The sequence below is a fragment of the Mobula hypostoma genome, chromosome 21, assembly GCF_963921235.1.
Source record: "Mobula hypostoma chromosome 21, sMobHyp1.1, whole genome shotgun sequence".
NCBI lineage: Eukaryota > Metazoa > Chordata > Chondrichthyes > Myliobatiformes > Myliobatidae > Mobula > Mobula hypostoma.
The window spans coordinates 59,340,210-59,358,433 of record NC_086117.1 but is presented as its reverse complement, the minus strand read 5'-3'; the positions used below and the strand labels follow the sequence as shown (position 1 = coordinate 59,358,433).

Sequence of the window (18,224 nt, the reverse complement as noted above, 5' to 3'; positions counted from 1 at the left end):
ACTGAAGCTTGTAACTCCTCCAGAGTTGTCATAGGTGTCTCGGTGGCCTCCCTCACTAATCCCCTTCTTGTAGTTTTTTTCAGTTTTTGAGGATGGCCTGCTCTAGGCAGATTTACATCTGTGCCATATTCTTTCCATTTCTTGATGATTGACTTAACTGTACTCCAAGGGATATTCAGTGACGTGGAAATGTTCTTGTATCCATCTCCTGACTTGAGCTTTTCAGTAACCTTTCTCGCGGGGTTGCTTAGAGTGTTCTTTTGCTTCCTGATGTAGTTTTTGCAAGGATACTGACTCACCAGCAGTCGGACCTTCCAGATACGGGTGTATTCTTACTACAATCAATTGAAACACCTTGACTGCACACGGGTTTATATATACTTAGGACACCTTAACTAATAGTGACTTCTAAAACCAATTGGCTGCACCAATGATAATTTGGTGTGTCATATTAAAGGGGGTGAAACTTATGCAATCAATTATTTTGTGTTTTATATTTGTAAATAATTTAGATCACTTTGTAGAGATCTGTTTTCATTTTGACACAGGAGTCCTTTTCTGTTGATCAGTGTCAAAAAAAAGCCAAATGAATCCACTGAGATCCAATGTTGTAAAACAATAAAACATGAAAACTATCTGTGGGCCTGAATACTTTTTATAGGCACTGTACATACAGTACTCTGCAAAAGTCTTAGGCAGATGTAAAAAATATGTAAAGTGAAGATGCTTTCATGAATAAAACATAAATCAAATCTATATTTAGTATGATAACCATTTGCCTTTAAAACTGCATCATTTTCTTAGGTACACGGTCATGCAGGCTGGTGGGTTGTTCCAGGCGACTTGGCGCAGTTAATCATAGAAAAGTACAACACAAAAACTGGTCCTTCAGCCCATTTAGTCTGTGCCAAACCATTTGAACTGCCTTATCCCATTAACCTGCACCCGGACCACAGCCCTCCATACTCCTACCATCCATGTACTCATCCAAACTTCATCCAAAGCATTGAAATTGAGCTCATATGTACCACTTGTGCTGGCAGCTCATGACCCTCTGAGTAAAGAAGTTTCCCCTCGTGTTATCCTTAAATTTTCACCTTTCACTGTTAACCCATGACCTCTGGTTGTAGTCCCACCCAACCCCAGTGGGAAACAGCGTGTTTGCATTTACCTTATCGATACCCCTCATAGTTTTATATGTCTCTATTAAGCCTCCTCTCAATCTCCTACATTCCATGTAATATAGTCTCAACCTATTTAATCTGTACCGGTAACTCCAGACCCAGCAACATACTTGTAAGTTTCCTCTGTACCCTTTCAACTTTATTTATATCTTTCCTGTAGGTAGTTAACAAAAACTGCAAACAGTACAGTACTCCAAAATAGGCCTCACCAATGTTTCATACAACTTCAACATAACTTTCTTCTGCAGACTTTGGCAGTCTCATTTGCTTCTGACTCTGTAGGACGGTTATCCTAGACAGTCTTGGTGATGTTGAGCTCAGACCATACCATCTGAAACCATATAAAAAAGCTAGGGTGCCTAAGACTTTTGCAGTTTACTGCTGCTGCGAACAACATATTTCACAATATATGTCAGTGATATTAGATGTAGTTCTGATTCTGATACTTACTGAGTCAGGCTTGCTCTGTTAGATTGGAAAGAAAGTTCCATTGATTTATTGCAGGTAATTAAATTCGAAGCAGTGCAGTACCATTACTGTTTGCAGCTCTGATTGATGGTGGCATTTTGTCATTTTATTCCCAGCCAATTGCCAGCTGCTGATATCGAGGAACAGGGTCAGGACTTCATCCGTCCTATTTTAAAGGAGTTCTCAGCGTTATTCATTCGCACTCCCTTATACGGCACTCGGTGAGTTGTGAACTGTCATTCCCTATTTGAGGTGCATTATCATTAAGCTATCAACAGAGCTAAGTACAAAGATATTAACTATATACAGGCAGACACAAGACCATAAGATACAGGAGCAGATTTAGACTATTTGGCCCATTGAGTCTGATCCACTATTTCACCATGGCTGATCCATTTTCCCTCTTAGCCTCAGTCTCCTGCCTTCTCCCCGTATTCCTTCATGCCCTGACTCATCAAGAATCTATCAACCTCTGCCTTAAATATACGCAATGACCTGGCCTCCACAGCTGTCTGTGCAATGAATTCCACAGATTCACCAGCTCTGGCTAAGGAAATTCCTCCTCATCTCCGTCCTAAAAGAACGTCCCTCTTTTCTAAGGCTGTGCCTTCTAGTGTTAATACTCCTCCACTATAGGAAACATCCTTTCCTCATCCACTCTGTCGAGGCCTTTGAACATTCAATAGATTTCAATGAGGTCACCCCTCATTCTTCTGAATTCCAGTGAGTAGAGGCCGAGAGCCATCAAACCCTCTTCATATGATAAGCCTTTCAATCCTGGACCTCAACCTGAAGTAAGTGTCTGGTTTCCTTCTCTTGAGACCATTTTCCAGTAAGACTTTGTGGAGTCTCGGCACTCAACCTGTCAATCCTCTCTGGAATGCTTTGTATCCTTGTGGGAATGCCTCTGTCCTCCATGGATCTCCAGTGAGTTTACTGTCAACTACAGTGAGTTTACACACCACAGCCCCTGAAATAAGTGTACATCAAATTAGGCTGGCCAAAATTGCACAAAAACCAAAGATGTGATCTCATAGAGCCTTCTACAATTGAGTAAGACATCCTTATGCAATCTAGTCGCCAGTCTGATTGCTTGCAGTTCCTGTACCAGTTGTCATGTGAACACGACAAGGGAACTGTTACGGTCTTTGTGGTGTGATAGGCATGCAAGTACAGCATGCAATTTTGATGGCAGTGTTCTCTTTTCTAGAGAGGGTTGGAATACATGGCAGGGAATGTTCCATTATATTTAGGAACCTTCCTGAGGATATTTGAATGTTCACAGGGATTTGTTGGAAGTACATTCACTTGAGAAGGAAGCTTACAGAAACTTCGGCATTTATCTGCTCTTCAGAAGTTCTGATTTTTGCACATTTAGGTATAATTTTCATTGAAACCTATCGAATGTTGAAAGTCCTAAACAGAGCGGAGATGGACGTGGTTCCTCCAACTCCAATGCCTTTGAGTCTTATGATCTTATTAAACTTCTTTATTTCAGCACGACAACATTTACTAGTTTCTTACTCTATTCTATATCTCTTTTCACCCATCCATAAGACCAGGAGACATAGTAGGATAATTAGGCCACTCGGCCCTTCAAGTCTGCTCTGTCATTCGATCATGGCTGCTTTATTCTCCCTCTTAGCCCCACTCTCCTGCCTTTTCCCTGTAAACTTTGACACCCTTACTAATCAAGAATCAATCAACTTCCACTTTGAATGCACTCAATGACTTGGCCTCCACAGATGTCTGTGGCAATGAATTCCTCAGATTCACCATGTTCTGGCTAAAGAAATTCCTCCATATCTCTATTCTAAATGGACATCCCCCCTTATCCTGAGGCTGTACCCTCTGGTCTTACTCTCCCATTATTGGAAACTTCCTCTCTATGTCCACTTTCTCTAAGTTTTCCAAAGAGAGCAATTTTCCATGTTTCCATTGTATTCCTCATCCTTTATCTGTTTATTTTATTTATTAATTAACGATACAGCGTGGAGTAGGCCCTTCTGGCCTTTTGAGGCATGCCAGCCCAGCAATCCCCAACAGCCCTGATTAACCCTAACCTAATCACAGGACAATTTACAATGATCAATTAACCCACCCTGATACAACTTTAGCCTGTGAGAGAAGACCCACGCATTCCACAGTGAAGAGATACAGAGACTTCTTACAGAACGGCACAAGAATTGAACTCCAAATTCCAGAATGCTTCGAGCTGTAACAGCGTCACGCTAATTGCTATGCTACTGTGGTGCCCACAGTACATTGGGGGAACCGTTTCGTCAAGTACTTTTGCTCTGTCCACCACAAGGGTAGTTTTTCCCGGCGCCCACCCATTTTAATTCCACTGCCCATTCCCATTCTGGTATGTCAGTTTTTGGTTTCCTCTGCTATGTCAAGTGCTCCTGATGTGGCCTCCTCTATATTTGTGAGGCCCTACATAGATTGTGGGATCACTTCGTCCAGCACTTTCGCTCGACAAAGCAGGATTTCCTGGTGGCCATCTATTTTAATTCCAATCCCTACTCCCATTCCAAAATATCAGTTTACAGTCTCCTCTATTGCCACGATGAGGGCACTCTCAGATTGGAGGAGTAACACCTTATATTCCATCTGGACAGTCTCCAACTTGATGGCATGAACATTGACTTCTCTAACTTCTTGGAAGCTTTTCCCCTCTCCCTTCTCTCTTTTTTAGGTTCCCCTGTTTTCACTTCTCTTCTACCCCTTCTCTTCACCTGCCCTTCACATCCCTCTGGTGCCCCTACTCCTTCCCTTTCGCCCATGGGTCCACTCATTTCTCTGATTAGATTCCTTCCTCTTCAGCCGTTTACTGCTTCACCTATCACCTCCTGGTTTTACCCCGCCCCACCAACCTACCTTTCCCCTCACCTGGCTTCACCTATCACTTTCTCACTTGGACTGCTTCCCCTCCTCCAGCTTCTTATTCTGGCTTCTTCCCCTATCTTTTCCGGTCCTGATGAAATGTCTTGGCCCAAAACATTGAAAACTTCTCTTTTTTATTTCGAATTTCCAACATCTGCGCTATTATTGACAGGAGATTCTGCCGATGCTGGACATCCAGAGTAACACACAGAAAATGCTGGAGGAGCAGAGCAGGTCAAGCAGCATCTGGAGAGACTTTTCAGGTTGAGACCTTTCACCAGGACATCCCAATTAAGAGTCTCAGCCCAAAACATTGATTTCCATAGATGCTACTTCATCTGCTGATTTCCTCCAACATGTTGTGTGTGTGGCTCTGGATTTTCCAGTGTCTGCAGGATCTCTTGTGTTTAGTAATTTACAGGCTCCCTGTGTCTTCTGCACTGCCCATTTTTCCATCAGCTGGATGTGATGTGAAAGCATTTCCACCTCCCCCTCCCTTGCCAGCATTCGATTTCAAATCAAGAGTGAGAGTTTTAAAATCGTGTTAATTGTTTAACCAGAGGCTAGCATACATGGACATCAGTTGAATGGTAAGAGCAGCTGTTTTGGATGTGCATTGTGGGTGGCTCAGTAGTGTAGTGGTTAGCGTCGTGCCTTACAACACTAGAAATCGGGGTTCAATTCCCACTCTGTAAAGAGTCTATACTTTCTCCCTGTGACTGTGCAGGTTTCATCAGAATGCTCCAGTTTTCCTCCCACATTCCACAGAATGTATAGGTTCAGGTTAGTGAGTTAGCATGCTGTGTTGGTACCGGAAGTGTGGCAACACTTGTGGGCTGCCCCCAGCACATCCTTGTCTGTGTTGCTCATAAACAACACATTTAATCTAACCTAGATGTTAGGAAGTTGGTTCGGAGGATATTAAATTCGTCTGAAGGTGAGAGGCTTGCGTGAGGGCAGCAGAGAAGGAACTGAATGTGGCAAATATAGCAGAAAAAAAAGTCCAGAGCCCTAGGTTTCAAGAACTTGGAGATAAGGGGATAAAGTATTAGTAAAGGAATTCAGGTCGATAGCAGGTGTGTTGTAAGTTTTAGGACCACACTGTGTTGGTCGGGTCCAGCTGGAGGTGTCATTGATTAGTATGTGATGTAGTTGTTCATAGTTCAAAAAATTATGATCTCGTGGTTATTGTGCTCTGATCTAAAGTTCTGGAGGATGGTGAACCCCAGAATGATGGGGAATTTATGAAAAGAGAATTTGATTGCTAGTGTTTTTGCAGAGGAACACACACAGGATACTGGAGGAACTCAGCAGGTCAGACAGTATCTATGGAAATGAATAAACTGTCAACAGTCTCAGCCCGAGACGTCTACTGTTTACTCTTTTTCAGGGATGCTATCGAATCTGCTGAGTTCCTCCAGTGTCGCGTCACTTTGGATTTACAACATCTGCAGACTTTCTCATGTTTATAAAGATTAAAGTCAACCTTCCTCCATGCTTGTCGGTGAATTTGGAAACCAATGTTTCTGGCAGATTAATTTGCTTTTAGTGGTGCTGGAGGCCTTGACAGCGCTGAATGTAAACATTTAAGAGGGTTCTCTCTCACTGAACCCTCACAGAAATTATTCATTTCTTAACAATCAGCAAAAGCGAGTTTATAATTCTGGTGTGAGCAAAGGATGTTGGGAATGGTGAAGGTGGGGCGCCACAGGGTGGGGGGGGGTGGTGGTGGCAGAGGAGTGCTGGGGGAGGTGGGGTTGGCATGAGTTCAGACACACCCAGCCCTGAGACACCAGGCAAGGTCATTTGATTCCAAAATATTGGTTTATTGATCATTACAGAATGTCTCTCTGGTGCTTCCCGCTCCCTCCCCTCTCCCTTCCCCTTTTCCCAACCATGATTCCCCTCTCCCTGTCCCCTTCCCACTCTCAGTCCACAATAGAGACCCAGATCAGAATCAGGCTTATCATCACTCACATATGTCATGGTTTTTTTTGTTCCGGTAGCAGTATAGTGTAATACATAAAATTACTGCAGTACCGTGTTAAAGTCTTGGGTTCCCTAGCTATATATATGTGCCTAAGACCCTCACACAGTATTGTATTTGCATACTGACAATGGTTGCTTGGGTAAAATGCCACAGACAACCAGAGCCAACTAGAGTCTCAAAACTTGGTCACAGTGAAGGAGAGGGTATTTTTTACCAATCATTGCATGAGGGGCATACCTTGTACTTCCACTGTCCAAGATCAAAGTATTCTTGGTAATCAGCATTTTTTGATAAACAGTTAAGAACGGTTTACTGAGTCTCTAATTGTCTGCATGTGAATCTTTAAATATTTAATTCCCTGAAGCTGTTTACAATGTATGTCAGGACTGAACAAGGTAACATGCAAGAGGACCATAACCTTGTTGTGGTTTGGAGGCTTCTGTGCCTCATTGACCCGGAGAGCTATGCTGGCTGGGGTCAGGGCTTTATGTTTTGGCTCTTGGTAGGGTCACCCATGCCAATCAGGTCAAAGAGGCCAGACTAAGAGTGGTTCACCAGTCCTCCAGGTTCAGGGGTTCAGCTCAGGGCTAATAACCCCGACCAGTTAAAACTGTTATGGAAACAGCAATGAAGATTCTTTCTACATTTTATTGAGTCTCCAGCTGGGACTTGCATGACTGACAGTAGTGAAAACCGAGACAAAGCTACTGACATGATGAAGGAAGCCCTGAACACCACCAGTGTAATGGGCAGTAAGTAAGAACTACAGTAACACACACAAAATGCTGGAGGAATTCAGCAGGTCAGACAGCACCTACGGAAACAAATAAACAGTTGACCATGACCTTTCTTCAGTCCCGATGATAGATGATAGATTCCTCTCCATAGATGCTGCCTGACCTGCTGTGTTCCTCTTGCATTTTGTGTGTTGCTCTGAATTTCCAGCATCTGCAGAATCCCTTGTGTTTATGCTACTCTGTACTACATGAAATATTAATAATCTCCAGTTGTTTATAGTAAAACAAAAGGATTTAAAAATGTAAGTATTTCTGTGGTCACAGATTTTGATGAACTTGTGCTATTAGCTACTTACTTACTGCCTGTCACACTGCTGGCGTTTAGGGCAGCAATGAAGATCCTCCATCTCTGGCCGTGTTCAGGGCTTCCTTCATCATGTCAGTAGCTTCGCCTCGGTTTTAACTACTGTCAGTCAGGCAAGTCCTGGAATACCGTCACACTCACATGCAGAAGCACTCTTCATTGTTGTTTCTTAACAATTTTGTTTTACCAGTCAGGGTTGTTATCCCCGAGTTGAACCCCTGAACCTGGAGGTCTGGTGGACCAGTGGACCACTCTTAGTCTGATCTCTACCCTTTGACCTGTCTGGCATGGGTGACCCTACCAAGAGCCAAAGCATAAAGCCCTGACTCCAGTCAACATAGCTCTCCGGGTCATTGAGGACCACAAACCTCCAAAACCTATGACAAGTTTGTGGTATTACTTCATTGATTAAATATTTCACCAAAGTTGTTAAGAGTAAACTACATTGTTTAGTTTAACAACTGCTTCTTTTTTTTTGGATTTGTTGCTCTTAACAATGACACTTGGCTCATCACTGGTCGTTTTCTGGAACATGGTGCCTTTTTATATGGCTTTTCTTACTTACTTATGTTTACTTTCTGTTTCGTGTCTTTACTAAACTCCAGAGTTCTTTGAAGTTTACTGAAACATCTGACTTATTTTATTGTCAGGACAAGCACCATCATCCTTGTCGATGCTGAAGGGCATGTAACCTTCACAGAGCGTTGCCTGCTCGAGCCAGGCACCACCCAATGGAAGCTCAGCTCCTACCAGTTTGATCTTGAGATGTGATGACTTTCCATCCAGCACACCATAGAAGAGAAAGGAACTGGAAATAAAGTTGACTGGAAATGAAAGCATATTTTGGAGAACATGCAGGTTTCTTGGACTCTGTAAATAGTTGATTGAAACATACCACATCCTAGCAACTAACTTGATTTCAAAGAGCCTTTGCTACTCAGTATTCCGTACAACGTCTGGTGTTTTTTGTGTGAGCATACATTTCTGCGAGTATATTTCAATGTGTGTATGGCTGTGGCTTTGTGTGCACGTGTGTCCCTGGATGCTTCTGAGAGTGTAATTGTGTCTGTGTGGCTGGATGAATGTGTGAACTAGTGAGTGCATCTGGAAAACTTTTCCTCTGGCTTGGTTAATACTACTGTCATTATTCAATGGAATTGCATTCTTAGCAATATACCAAGTGATGTTTTGTTCTATATGAATAAGAATAATCTATTGAGTATTACTAATGCTCGAGTATTGAATATCTATTGAGTATTACTTATTTGTCTGTCAAATGCAGATTAATCAAATGTCAACTGAGAATATTTGGAAAATATGTACAATTTTCTTCCTCTCCATGTTTTAGTTATGAACTTTCCTCCATAACCTTTTACGCTGTTTTTACATCTCGTTTGGAGGGATTCATAATGTATTGAGTACAAACAGAAAATGTTGGAACATTTATCAACACCCTGAAGCATCAGCTCTGTTTCGTTTCCTACAGATGCTGCCTGGATCTGCGAGTGTTTGCAGCAATTTCTCTTTTTGTCTCGGATTTTCAGCATTTGCACACTTATTGACGCAAGAGAATCTGCAGATGCTGGAAACCCAGAGTAACACACACACAAAATGTTGGAGGAACACAGCAAGTCAGGCAGCATCAATGGAAATGTTTCGGGCCGAGACCCTTCATCAGGACATTCTTCTCCATAGATGCTGACTGACCTGCTGTGTTCCTCCACCATTTTGTGTGTAGCGTTTTAATCGATTTTCAGTTTCTTTCTCCCTGGATTTCACATAACTGCGTAATGAGTTACCAAGGAATGTATAGTGGGAAAAAATTTGCTCCTCAATTATTTGTATGCCCCCTCTCTTTGCCTTTTGGGAAGGACATATCCCAGAGTAATCACAATACTCCTACACTCCTTTATACCAAAGAATCAACACGGGAGTGCTACCGATCTCTTAACTAAGCCACATTATCAAGGAATTATATTGATTTTTGTTTTTCTCAGGACTGCTTACCATAAAATACCTATTGATATCAATATTGCCAGGTGTCAAAATTATTCCTTTATATAGTGGGAAGAGAATAAAAAAATGGATAGTTTTGCAAAAATTGTGTTTGCCATAAATTGGTATTATATAACATGCTATCACCAAATATGCTTTTGTTATACTTAATCTTTTGTGTCAATCTCCAGCCAGCAATGAAGGTAGGTAGCTGTAGCCTTACACTTGAATCATTATCACAGTATCTGCAACACACTGTAATGGTTACCGATGTCTGTGTAGAAAATGGAATTAAATATGAGAGATCTCAAACTGCTAATGGTGCAGTGTGTTGCATCTTTCTAACTCAATAAAACCGATTGCGTAGCTCCTTAGGTGGTCTCAGAGGGGGCTAGGAATGCAGAAGTAAAAGAGTTAAATTCCACAGCTTGTGCTGAATTAATGAACTTCGACTGTGACACTGACAGAGTGTGGCCCGAGCTGAGAGAGTCTGCGGATGCTGGAATGCAGAGCAACACACAAAATGCTGCAGGAACTCCGCAGGTCAGGCAGCATCTATAGAAATTAATAAAACAGTTGATGTTTTGGGCCGAGACCCTTCATCAGGACTCATCAAGAACTTTATCCTGATGAAGGGTCTTGGCCCGAAATGTCATCTGTTTACTCTTTTCTGTAGATGCTGTCTGGCTGTTGCCTTTCTCCAGCATTTTATGAGAGTTCTTGAACCTGTTGGTTTGTAGTGACACCAGCCAGAAGTCCCGAAGAAGGGTCTCAGTGTGCTGAAGTGGCAGAAGAACTCCTCCACGAGTCTCTCACCGGTGGTGGTGGCGCTCTGGCCACTTCATGAAATAATCCTTGGCCACGAGGATGTAGCAGTTTCTGGCATCAGTGTGGGGGAAGGAGCCCAGGATGTCCACCCCAACATGCAACATTGGGGTCCCCATCGGGTACTGCTGCATTGGCACCTTAGACTGGTGGCCTGACCCCTTCTGGCACGTCCAAACGTTGCAGCTATGAACGGACAGCTCCACGTCCTGTCTGCACCCAGGCCAATAGAAGCGTCTGCACAGCTTGCTCAATGGCTTCACCACCCAGTGATTGCTGACCCCACCAGCCCATGCACCGACTGCAGCACTGTGGTCCCGGGGGACCACCTGCAGCAGGAGCTGTCTGTTGCTGTCGAAATGTGGCCATCGCCAGTACAGCAACCCGTTGTGCATCTCCAGCATTCCCCACTGAGAGTATAAGATCCAGGGTGGGGACCCCTACCCACCCCAGCTGCCATCCCATGCCCACCCATCCACCTACCCCGGGCAGCACAGGATCGCTCTCCTGCTCGCCGAGCAGCTGCTGGTGGTCAGTGTTGGGAGGTCTACCTCGCCGTCGGCTACAACCTGAAGCGCTGCCTCCACCACTTACCCTTGGCTCCACTTCTCACCCCTGGCTGCTAAGTTGCTGAGGTGTTGGTCCCGGACATCTTTCAGCCACCGCCACTGGTCCTGATCTAAGCTCTCGGTGCTCCTCTGCCTGGACAGTCACGCTGAAGGCCTGCACAGTCGTGCTGTTGATCTTGTCACCGATGCGGTTGCTGATGACAGGGTACGGTGAGTTGCGCTGTAGTGGCCAGTGATGGTGTGCGTCACCAGTCGCAGGTTTCAGCGTGCTGTTCTGCGTTGCGATGGGCCGCTGCAGGGTGGGCCACTGTGAGACTGGTGTGCCCGCCCAATCCGCTTCCTGGAGCTGCCCTGCCAGAGAGCCGTGGTTGAGAGACCTGGAGCATATACGTGGGCACACCCCCCCCCCACCCCCCAACAGCGGCACAGCAGGTCCAGGCCAATGGATGTTGATGAGCCATACCCCGTGACCTGCTGTACTCTCCCCCACGGCGATGCACAGCCACGTCTTCCCTCTCATCACCGCACAGTCACTGGTCACTGTAGCCAGTTGGACCGCCATCATTGTCCACCGAGGCGGGGGTAGCTGGTCCGTTTTGGGGAGGACACCGGGACGGTTGATGGTGATGGTTGACCCCATGTCCACCAACTCAGGGCGCCTGATGGCCTCCACCACGCAGTCCATGTATAAGCCTTGCTCTTCACCCAAATGGCCCACCTGGGGAGGAGACAACGGAGGGATTCTGCTGGAGGTCTTGGCGTTTCCTGAATGCTGCACAGAGCTTTGACATGGCGCTGGTGCGGGGTAGTTCCAGGCCATTTTGCTTGCCTCGCCACGCTGGTCACAGAGGTGGCTCTGTGACACGCGGCGGGGCTGTCTCATGGGCTGCTCCTCGTCAGTCTCCCCCTCCGTCTCGGTGACACAAGCCCAGGCTCGCGGCATGGGAAGGGGGCAACGCTGGAACGCCTTGGGGGAATAAAATTGCTTCTGCCCTCTCTGCCTCTGCCAGTGATGATGGTGTCGTCAGGTGAACATACTGCTGAAGGCCCTCCTGCTTCAGCGCCTTTACAAGGGCGTGGAGGGCAAGCACTTCCTGGGCCATGGGAGGGAACTGGGGGTAGCCATGCTGAGCACAGTGGTGGAGATCTGCTGCAAACGCCCCCAGCACTTCTTCTACTACATGGCGCCGTCTGCTGCCCGGTTCTTCCCTCTTTGCTTCCTCCGATGGCCTCCACTGGAAACTCCGCTCCAGCACCGCTATGAGGGCCCTGTCGTCACGCTGCTCACCCGGTGTTAGGTCAAAGAGGGCCGGCAGGAGATCACCCTCCAGCACCAGGGCATGGTGCACCACCGTCTCGGTGGGGATCCACGCCTTGTGCCTTGTGTCAAGTGAGGCTCCAAGCGGCTGCTACCATTGCATCTGGGGAGCCTCAGGGTGGACCTCGTGGCGTTAATTGCTGGTGCCTGTTGGTCTGTCTCTTTCTCCAGATGCACTGGTGGTGCCTGCCGCATAGCCCATCCTCCCATGGCCGTGGCATCCAGGGCTCCCCAGCGTGGGTCGTGAGGGAGGCAGGTACTGTGCTCCATCACGTACCTGGGTACGCTTGCCCCATCGGGGTTCCCTGTGAAGGCATGGTGTTCAGTTCCCAGGTTCTCCCCCTGAGTCGGCGTCCCATCTTCGGGACCCCAGCCCGAGGGTGCGGGGGATGCATGCTACTTGGTCCCTTGGCTCATTCCTCATCCGTCCAACACCAATGTGGTGAGCATTTGGTCCATGATGACAGACAAGAGGAGCTTGTTTGTCTCAACTGCCATTTTTATTGCGACAAGCACAATAGAAGACAGAGGACTATGGCTCGGTGAGAACTCACTCAATCACATACAGATAGGAGAAGGTGATTATTACACAGCCTGGTTATAGTCAGGGTGCACAAACACACAAATGAACAATGGTATAACCTGAGCTAAAATGAACTTGAACATCACACCATAATTCTACTGAACACTTACCCAAACACTTCTTAACACAAGAGCAATAAGTAGCGCCACTAGGAATACTGGGGTGAGCTGCCAGCCACACCCCTGTGGTGCCACAATAAGAAGTGCAAAAAAATAGGAAATTTTAAAAAAAGCACGAGGTAGTGTTCATGGGTTCAATGTGCATTCAGAAATCAGATGTTCCTAAATCATTACCTGTAGGATTCTGTACTTCCTCCCTGACGGTAACAATGAGAAGAGGGTGATGGGGGTGCTTAATGGTGACGCTGCCTTTTTGAGGCATCGCTCCTTGAAGATGTCCTGGATACTACACAGGCTAGTGCCCATGATGGAGCTGACTAATTTAACATCTCTCTGCAGCTTACTTTGATCCTGTGCAGTAGCCCGGCCCCCTCCCCCATGCCAGACGGTGACGCAGCCAGTGAGAATACCCTCTGTAGTACATCTGTAGGAATTTGCAAGTGTTTTTGGTGACATTTCAAAAGTGACCACTTAGTTTATCTCAGGAGTGGATATTGAAGACAAAATATTGGAAAGTGGAGAATGTATTTTGAGGTTGGAAAGAAGCCTGGGTACATGAACAAAGGAATGAATAAGATTTTCAGCAACTGTTTGACTCCCAGCAGACATTCCTTTCTGATGCTTCGAAGTTGATCAGTCCACGCAGAGATGTCATGCTGACTGTTAAGGATAAATACTACTCACATTTCATAAACTTTTATTCAGTTCATTTTGGAATGATTGTCAAGTGGAGAATTCTTTCACACATTGGAAATAATATCTGGCTGACCGCCAATGAACTTCTATTCTGTAACAGTTTTAATTTGCTTGTGTACATCTGCGGATGCACTGTGGACAGCATTCTAACTGGCTGTATAACCTGGTATGGGAGGAGAGGTGGGGGGAACTACTGCACAGGATCAAAATAAGCTGCAGAGAGTTGTAAACTCAGTCAGCTCCATCAGGAGCACTAGCCTCTGTAGCATCCAGGACACCTTCAAGGAGTGATGCATTAAAAAGGCAGCGTCCATCATTAAGGACCCCCATTACCCAGGTCATACCTTGTTATCGTTGCTACCATCAGAAAGGAGGTACAGGAACATGAAACATAGAAACATAGAAAATAGGTGCAGGAGTAGGCCATTCAGTATGATCATGGCTGATCATCCAACTCAGAACCCTGTACCAGCCTTCCCTCCATACCCCCTGATCCCTTTAGCCACAAGGGCCATATCTAACTCCCTCTTAAATATAGCCGATGAACTGGCCTCACACTCAGTGATTCAGGAACAGCGTCTTTCCCTCTGCCATCTGATTTCTGAATGGATATTGAGCACACGAACAGTACCTCACTACTTTATCTTATCTTTGCACTAATTGCTCGCTGCCTGTCCTGCATGCCCTCCATGAGGTTCGCGCAGGCTGCCTCTGCCTCCTGGAATCCTCTCAGAGACCGCAGAGTGGTGGAACACCCAAATCATTTCCAAACAGCAAATCCCAGACTTCAACAGTTTCATAATCACACCCAAGACGATATGCTGGTGATATTAAACCTGATTCTGACTCAAAACATGACGCAGACCAATCTGTCGCTTGGTCAGCTCTTCAATTAAACTTTGCCTGACTTTCTCCTTCACTTTATTTGCATTATTTATATTGGGAGAAAGAAATTAGCTTTATTTGTCACATGTACATTGAAACATTGAAGCATACAGCGTGTAGAAGTCATGTATCTATTTATTCTCTGCCTGTATTGTACTTGTCTTGCGCATCCCCACTCTGGGTTCAGGTCATTTGTCATGTGGGTTTGGGTGGCAGTAGAAATAAATGAATATGGTCACCTGTTCACCCACATGGTGGCACAGAGAGGGGGTGAGTAGGGAGCACATTTATTTTTTGTTGACGGCTTTTCTATGTTTGAATTGATCCAGTTACACTTGTCTTTGATTGTTCATCTATGTTTGAATTTGATCTAAGTATGCTCGTCTCACTCATTTTTGTTTTAAGTGAATTACGGAAGAGTTAATAATTTTATTGTTGGTCTGTAATAAAGGATTAAGTATTCTCTTTTGACTTGGTTGAAAGCACGTCAACAGTGGGATGCTTTGTTTGCGTCAAATCAAATCAGCGAGGATTGTACTGGAGGCAGCCCGCGAGTGTCACCATGCTTCCGGACTCCAACATAACATGCCCACAACTGATGAGCTCCAACCAGCATGTCTTTGAATGTGGGAGGAAACCAGAGCACCCGGAGGAAACCCACACAGTCACAAGGAGAACATACAAACTCCTTACAGACAGTGCTGGGAAACGAACCCAGATTGGTGATCACTGGTGCTGTAAAGCACTGTGCTAACTGCTTTGTAACGTGCCACCCAGGTAGGTGTTTTCATTTCTCATGCAAACCCTTGAAATACTGGTTTCAGATCTAAAAGTTTTTAATGACATATCAACAACTTCCACAAACTTCAAGGCAGCTGGTGTGTTTACTAATCACCGGTTGCCATCAGAGGAAGGCTCCTGTACTCGAGCAATCCCTCTCCCTCTCTCTCTCCCTTCCTCTCTTTTGGTGGAGAGTGAGATCCTGTTGGTCCTCGAGACAGGAGGCTTGGAGAAGCAACATGAATGATTGTAACATTGGAACCGCGAATTGCTGATCTCCACTCTCGTTGCTTGATGGACCTCCCCCTCCTCCCTCGATGCAGAGAGAGAGCCTGTCTGAGATACCCAAGTGCAGGGTTATGGACTGTAGTTTTCGATGGACTCTGGATCGAGGTCTCTTTGGGAATGCTTCTGCTGTTGCTTGCACAGTGGGAGGGGGTCAATACGTTTGCTGCTGCTTGTGTGAAGGGGGGTGGGCTTCAGGGTTCAATGTATCCCTCAGTCATTCTGTGGGCTTTCTTGTTTGTGGATGTCTGTGAAGAGTACGAATTTCGGGTTATATACTGTATATGTTCTCTGATATTAAATGAACCTTTGAACCTTAAATAAATGACCGCATGAGAGCTTTAAGATTATTGTTCTAGTTTTCCACACCAGACAACACTACTCTTTCTTCTGAAAATCCCTTATCCATTGTAAAATTAATCAGTGAAATCATTTACCCCTGAAATCATCCTTTGTAAGTCTATATCCCTTCCAAAGTCAGTATATCATTCCTGAAGTTCATAACTGCACATAAGACCCCAGGCAATCTAACAAAGGAAAACATTTCATTTCTTATCATTTGACATCTGGAGCTGTGGAGCTTGAATGTCACCCAGCAGGAGTGCTCACTAACCTTTGCAGTAAAGCTCAGTATTTCGAACCATGAAGGGAGACGGGATTGGAGAGGACATGGCTAATAGTTAAAATCGGAATTACTAAACTAGTCTTCAATCTGCTCACAAATCTATTAATACTTACAAACATTGATTAGTTTCAAAATCAGATGGGACAGCTGTAAGGCAGGGATCAAGTGGGTGGCCAGAAACTTTTGCAGAAATGACTAATTCCAGGGAGGAATAACTTTAAGGTGACTGACGAAATGTATAAGGGGATGTCAAAGGTAATTTTTCACATATAATGGCAGATACATGGAACGTGCTGCCAGGGATTGTGGCATAGCCAGGGTTCCCAACCAGGGTCCACAGACCCCTTGCTTAATGGTATTGGTCCAAGGCATTGAAAAGCTGGGAACCTGTAGTGTGGGGATATGCCTTATTTGCCTGTCAAAAGCCATTTCCACCATGTTGATTGGTCAGTTTATCAATAGCAGCTCTTCCCATCGGTTGCCTTGTGTGCCACAGCTCTGGTGTCTGGTTTAAAACACATCGGGTACAAGAGTAACACGTGCGAGAGGTTTGCTCTCTTTACCTTTGTGCCCAGAACAATTGGGAACGTTTGCGCCACGCGCACTTTAGCTAAGTCTCCGTTGAATATATAGTTCTGGTGTATGTGTGACTTGGGAGAACATAGATGTTTGGTCAAATTTGTAAATAAATGATTAATATGCTTATTGGTAGTCAGTATTGTTTGTCTCACTCACCAAACTCATGAACCTGCTTCCAATTTACAGAACCCCTGCGGTACAGGCAGCTATAGTTGAGACATTTAAAAGACTCTTAGATAGGCTTACTCTCCAAGAGGACCACAACCTTGTTGTCGGGTTCAGAGGCTCACCCAGAGAGTTATGTTGGCTGGAGTCAGGGCTTTGTGCTTTGGCTCTTGGTAGGGTCACCCATGCCAAACAGGTCAAAGGGTAGAGGCCAGACCAAGAGTGGTCCACCGGTCCTCCAGATTCAGGAGTTCAGCTCAGGGCTAACAACCCTGACTGGTCAAACAAAACTGTTATGCAAACAGCAATGAAGAATCCTTCTACATCTGTGTGCAATGGTGTGGACAGACAGAGAGGGAGTACCCCTGTTGCTGCCCTAAATGCCAGTGGCGTAATGGGCAGGAACTAAGTAAGGTACGCTAATGGATGGAAGAAAAACATGGAGGGCTATGTGGGAGGAAGCATTAGATTGATCTTAGAGTAGGTTAAAATGTCGGCACAACATTCTGTGTTGTACTGTTCTACATTCTATGTAAACAAAGACCTCTCTGCAGAGAAGTAGTATCTATAGTTATTGCACAGAGCCAAGAGTCACTTGACATAAGTGAACTGGAATCTGATCACTGTTTTTGTACAATGATTGGCCTGTGCATATTTATTCACATCCAGTAAAGTAGTGATTGGTACAACACTTTACAGTACCAGTGATCCAAGTGCATTTCCCACACTGCCTGTAAGGAGTTTGTACATTCTCCCCATGACCACATGGGTTTCCTCCCACAATTCAAAGACGTACTAGTTGGTGGGTTAACTGGTCATTGTAAGTTGTCAACAACAAGGGTTCCGGCCCGAAACGTTGACTGATCATTTCCACGGATGCTGCCCGACCTGCTGAATTCCTCCAGCGTGTTGTGAGTGTTGCATTGTAAATTGTCCCCTGATTAGGCAAGGGTTAAATCGGGGATTGCTGGGCCACCCAGCGACTCACTGATTTAACTCTAGCCTAATCACGGGATAATATTGGGCTGTGGGAGGGACCTGGAGCACTCAGGAGAAACTCTGGTCTCTGAGTAGCTTTGAACTTGTAGGTTACCTTCTCCGGTCATGCTGTTACAATCACCCCTTCAACCTGCCTATGTTTAATTTAACGCTTTGAGAAAGATATTAGAGC

At 45.3% G+C, this 18,224-nt stretch overlaps 1 protein-coding gene across 13 annotated transcripts in view; it reads left to right on the top strand.

Annotated features, from left to right (window-relative positions):
• The window catches only part of tango2 (transport and golgi organization 2 homolog (Drosophila)), a 281,648-nt gene extending 271,712 nt beyond the window's left edge, over positions 1-9,936 (top strand). For all 13 annotated transcript variants that reach the window (XM_063074129.1, XM_063074128.1, XM_063074127.1 and 10 more), the window contains 2 exons: positions 1,769-1,873; positions 8,280-9,936. In XM_063074129.1, coding sequence (XP_062930199.1) covers positions 1,769-1,873; positions 8,280-8,400 — 226 coding nt within the window. In that variant the 3' untranslated portion in view covers positions 8,401-9,936. The remainder of the gene's footprint in view (positions 1-1,768; positions 1,874-8,279) is intronic.
• Positions 9,937-18,224: the final 8,288 nt, after the last annotated feature.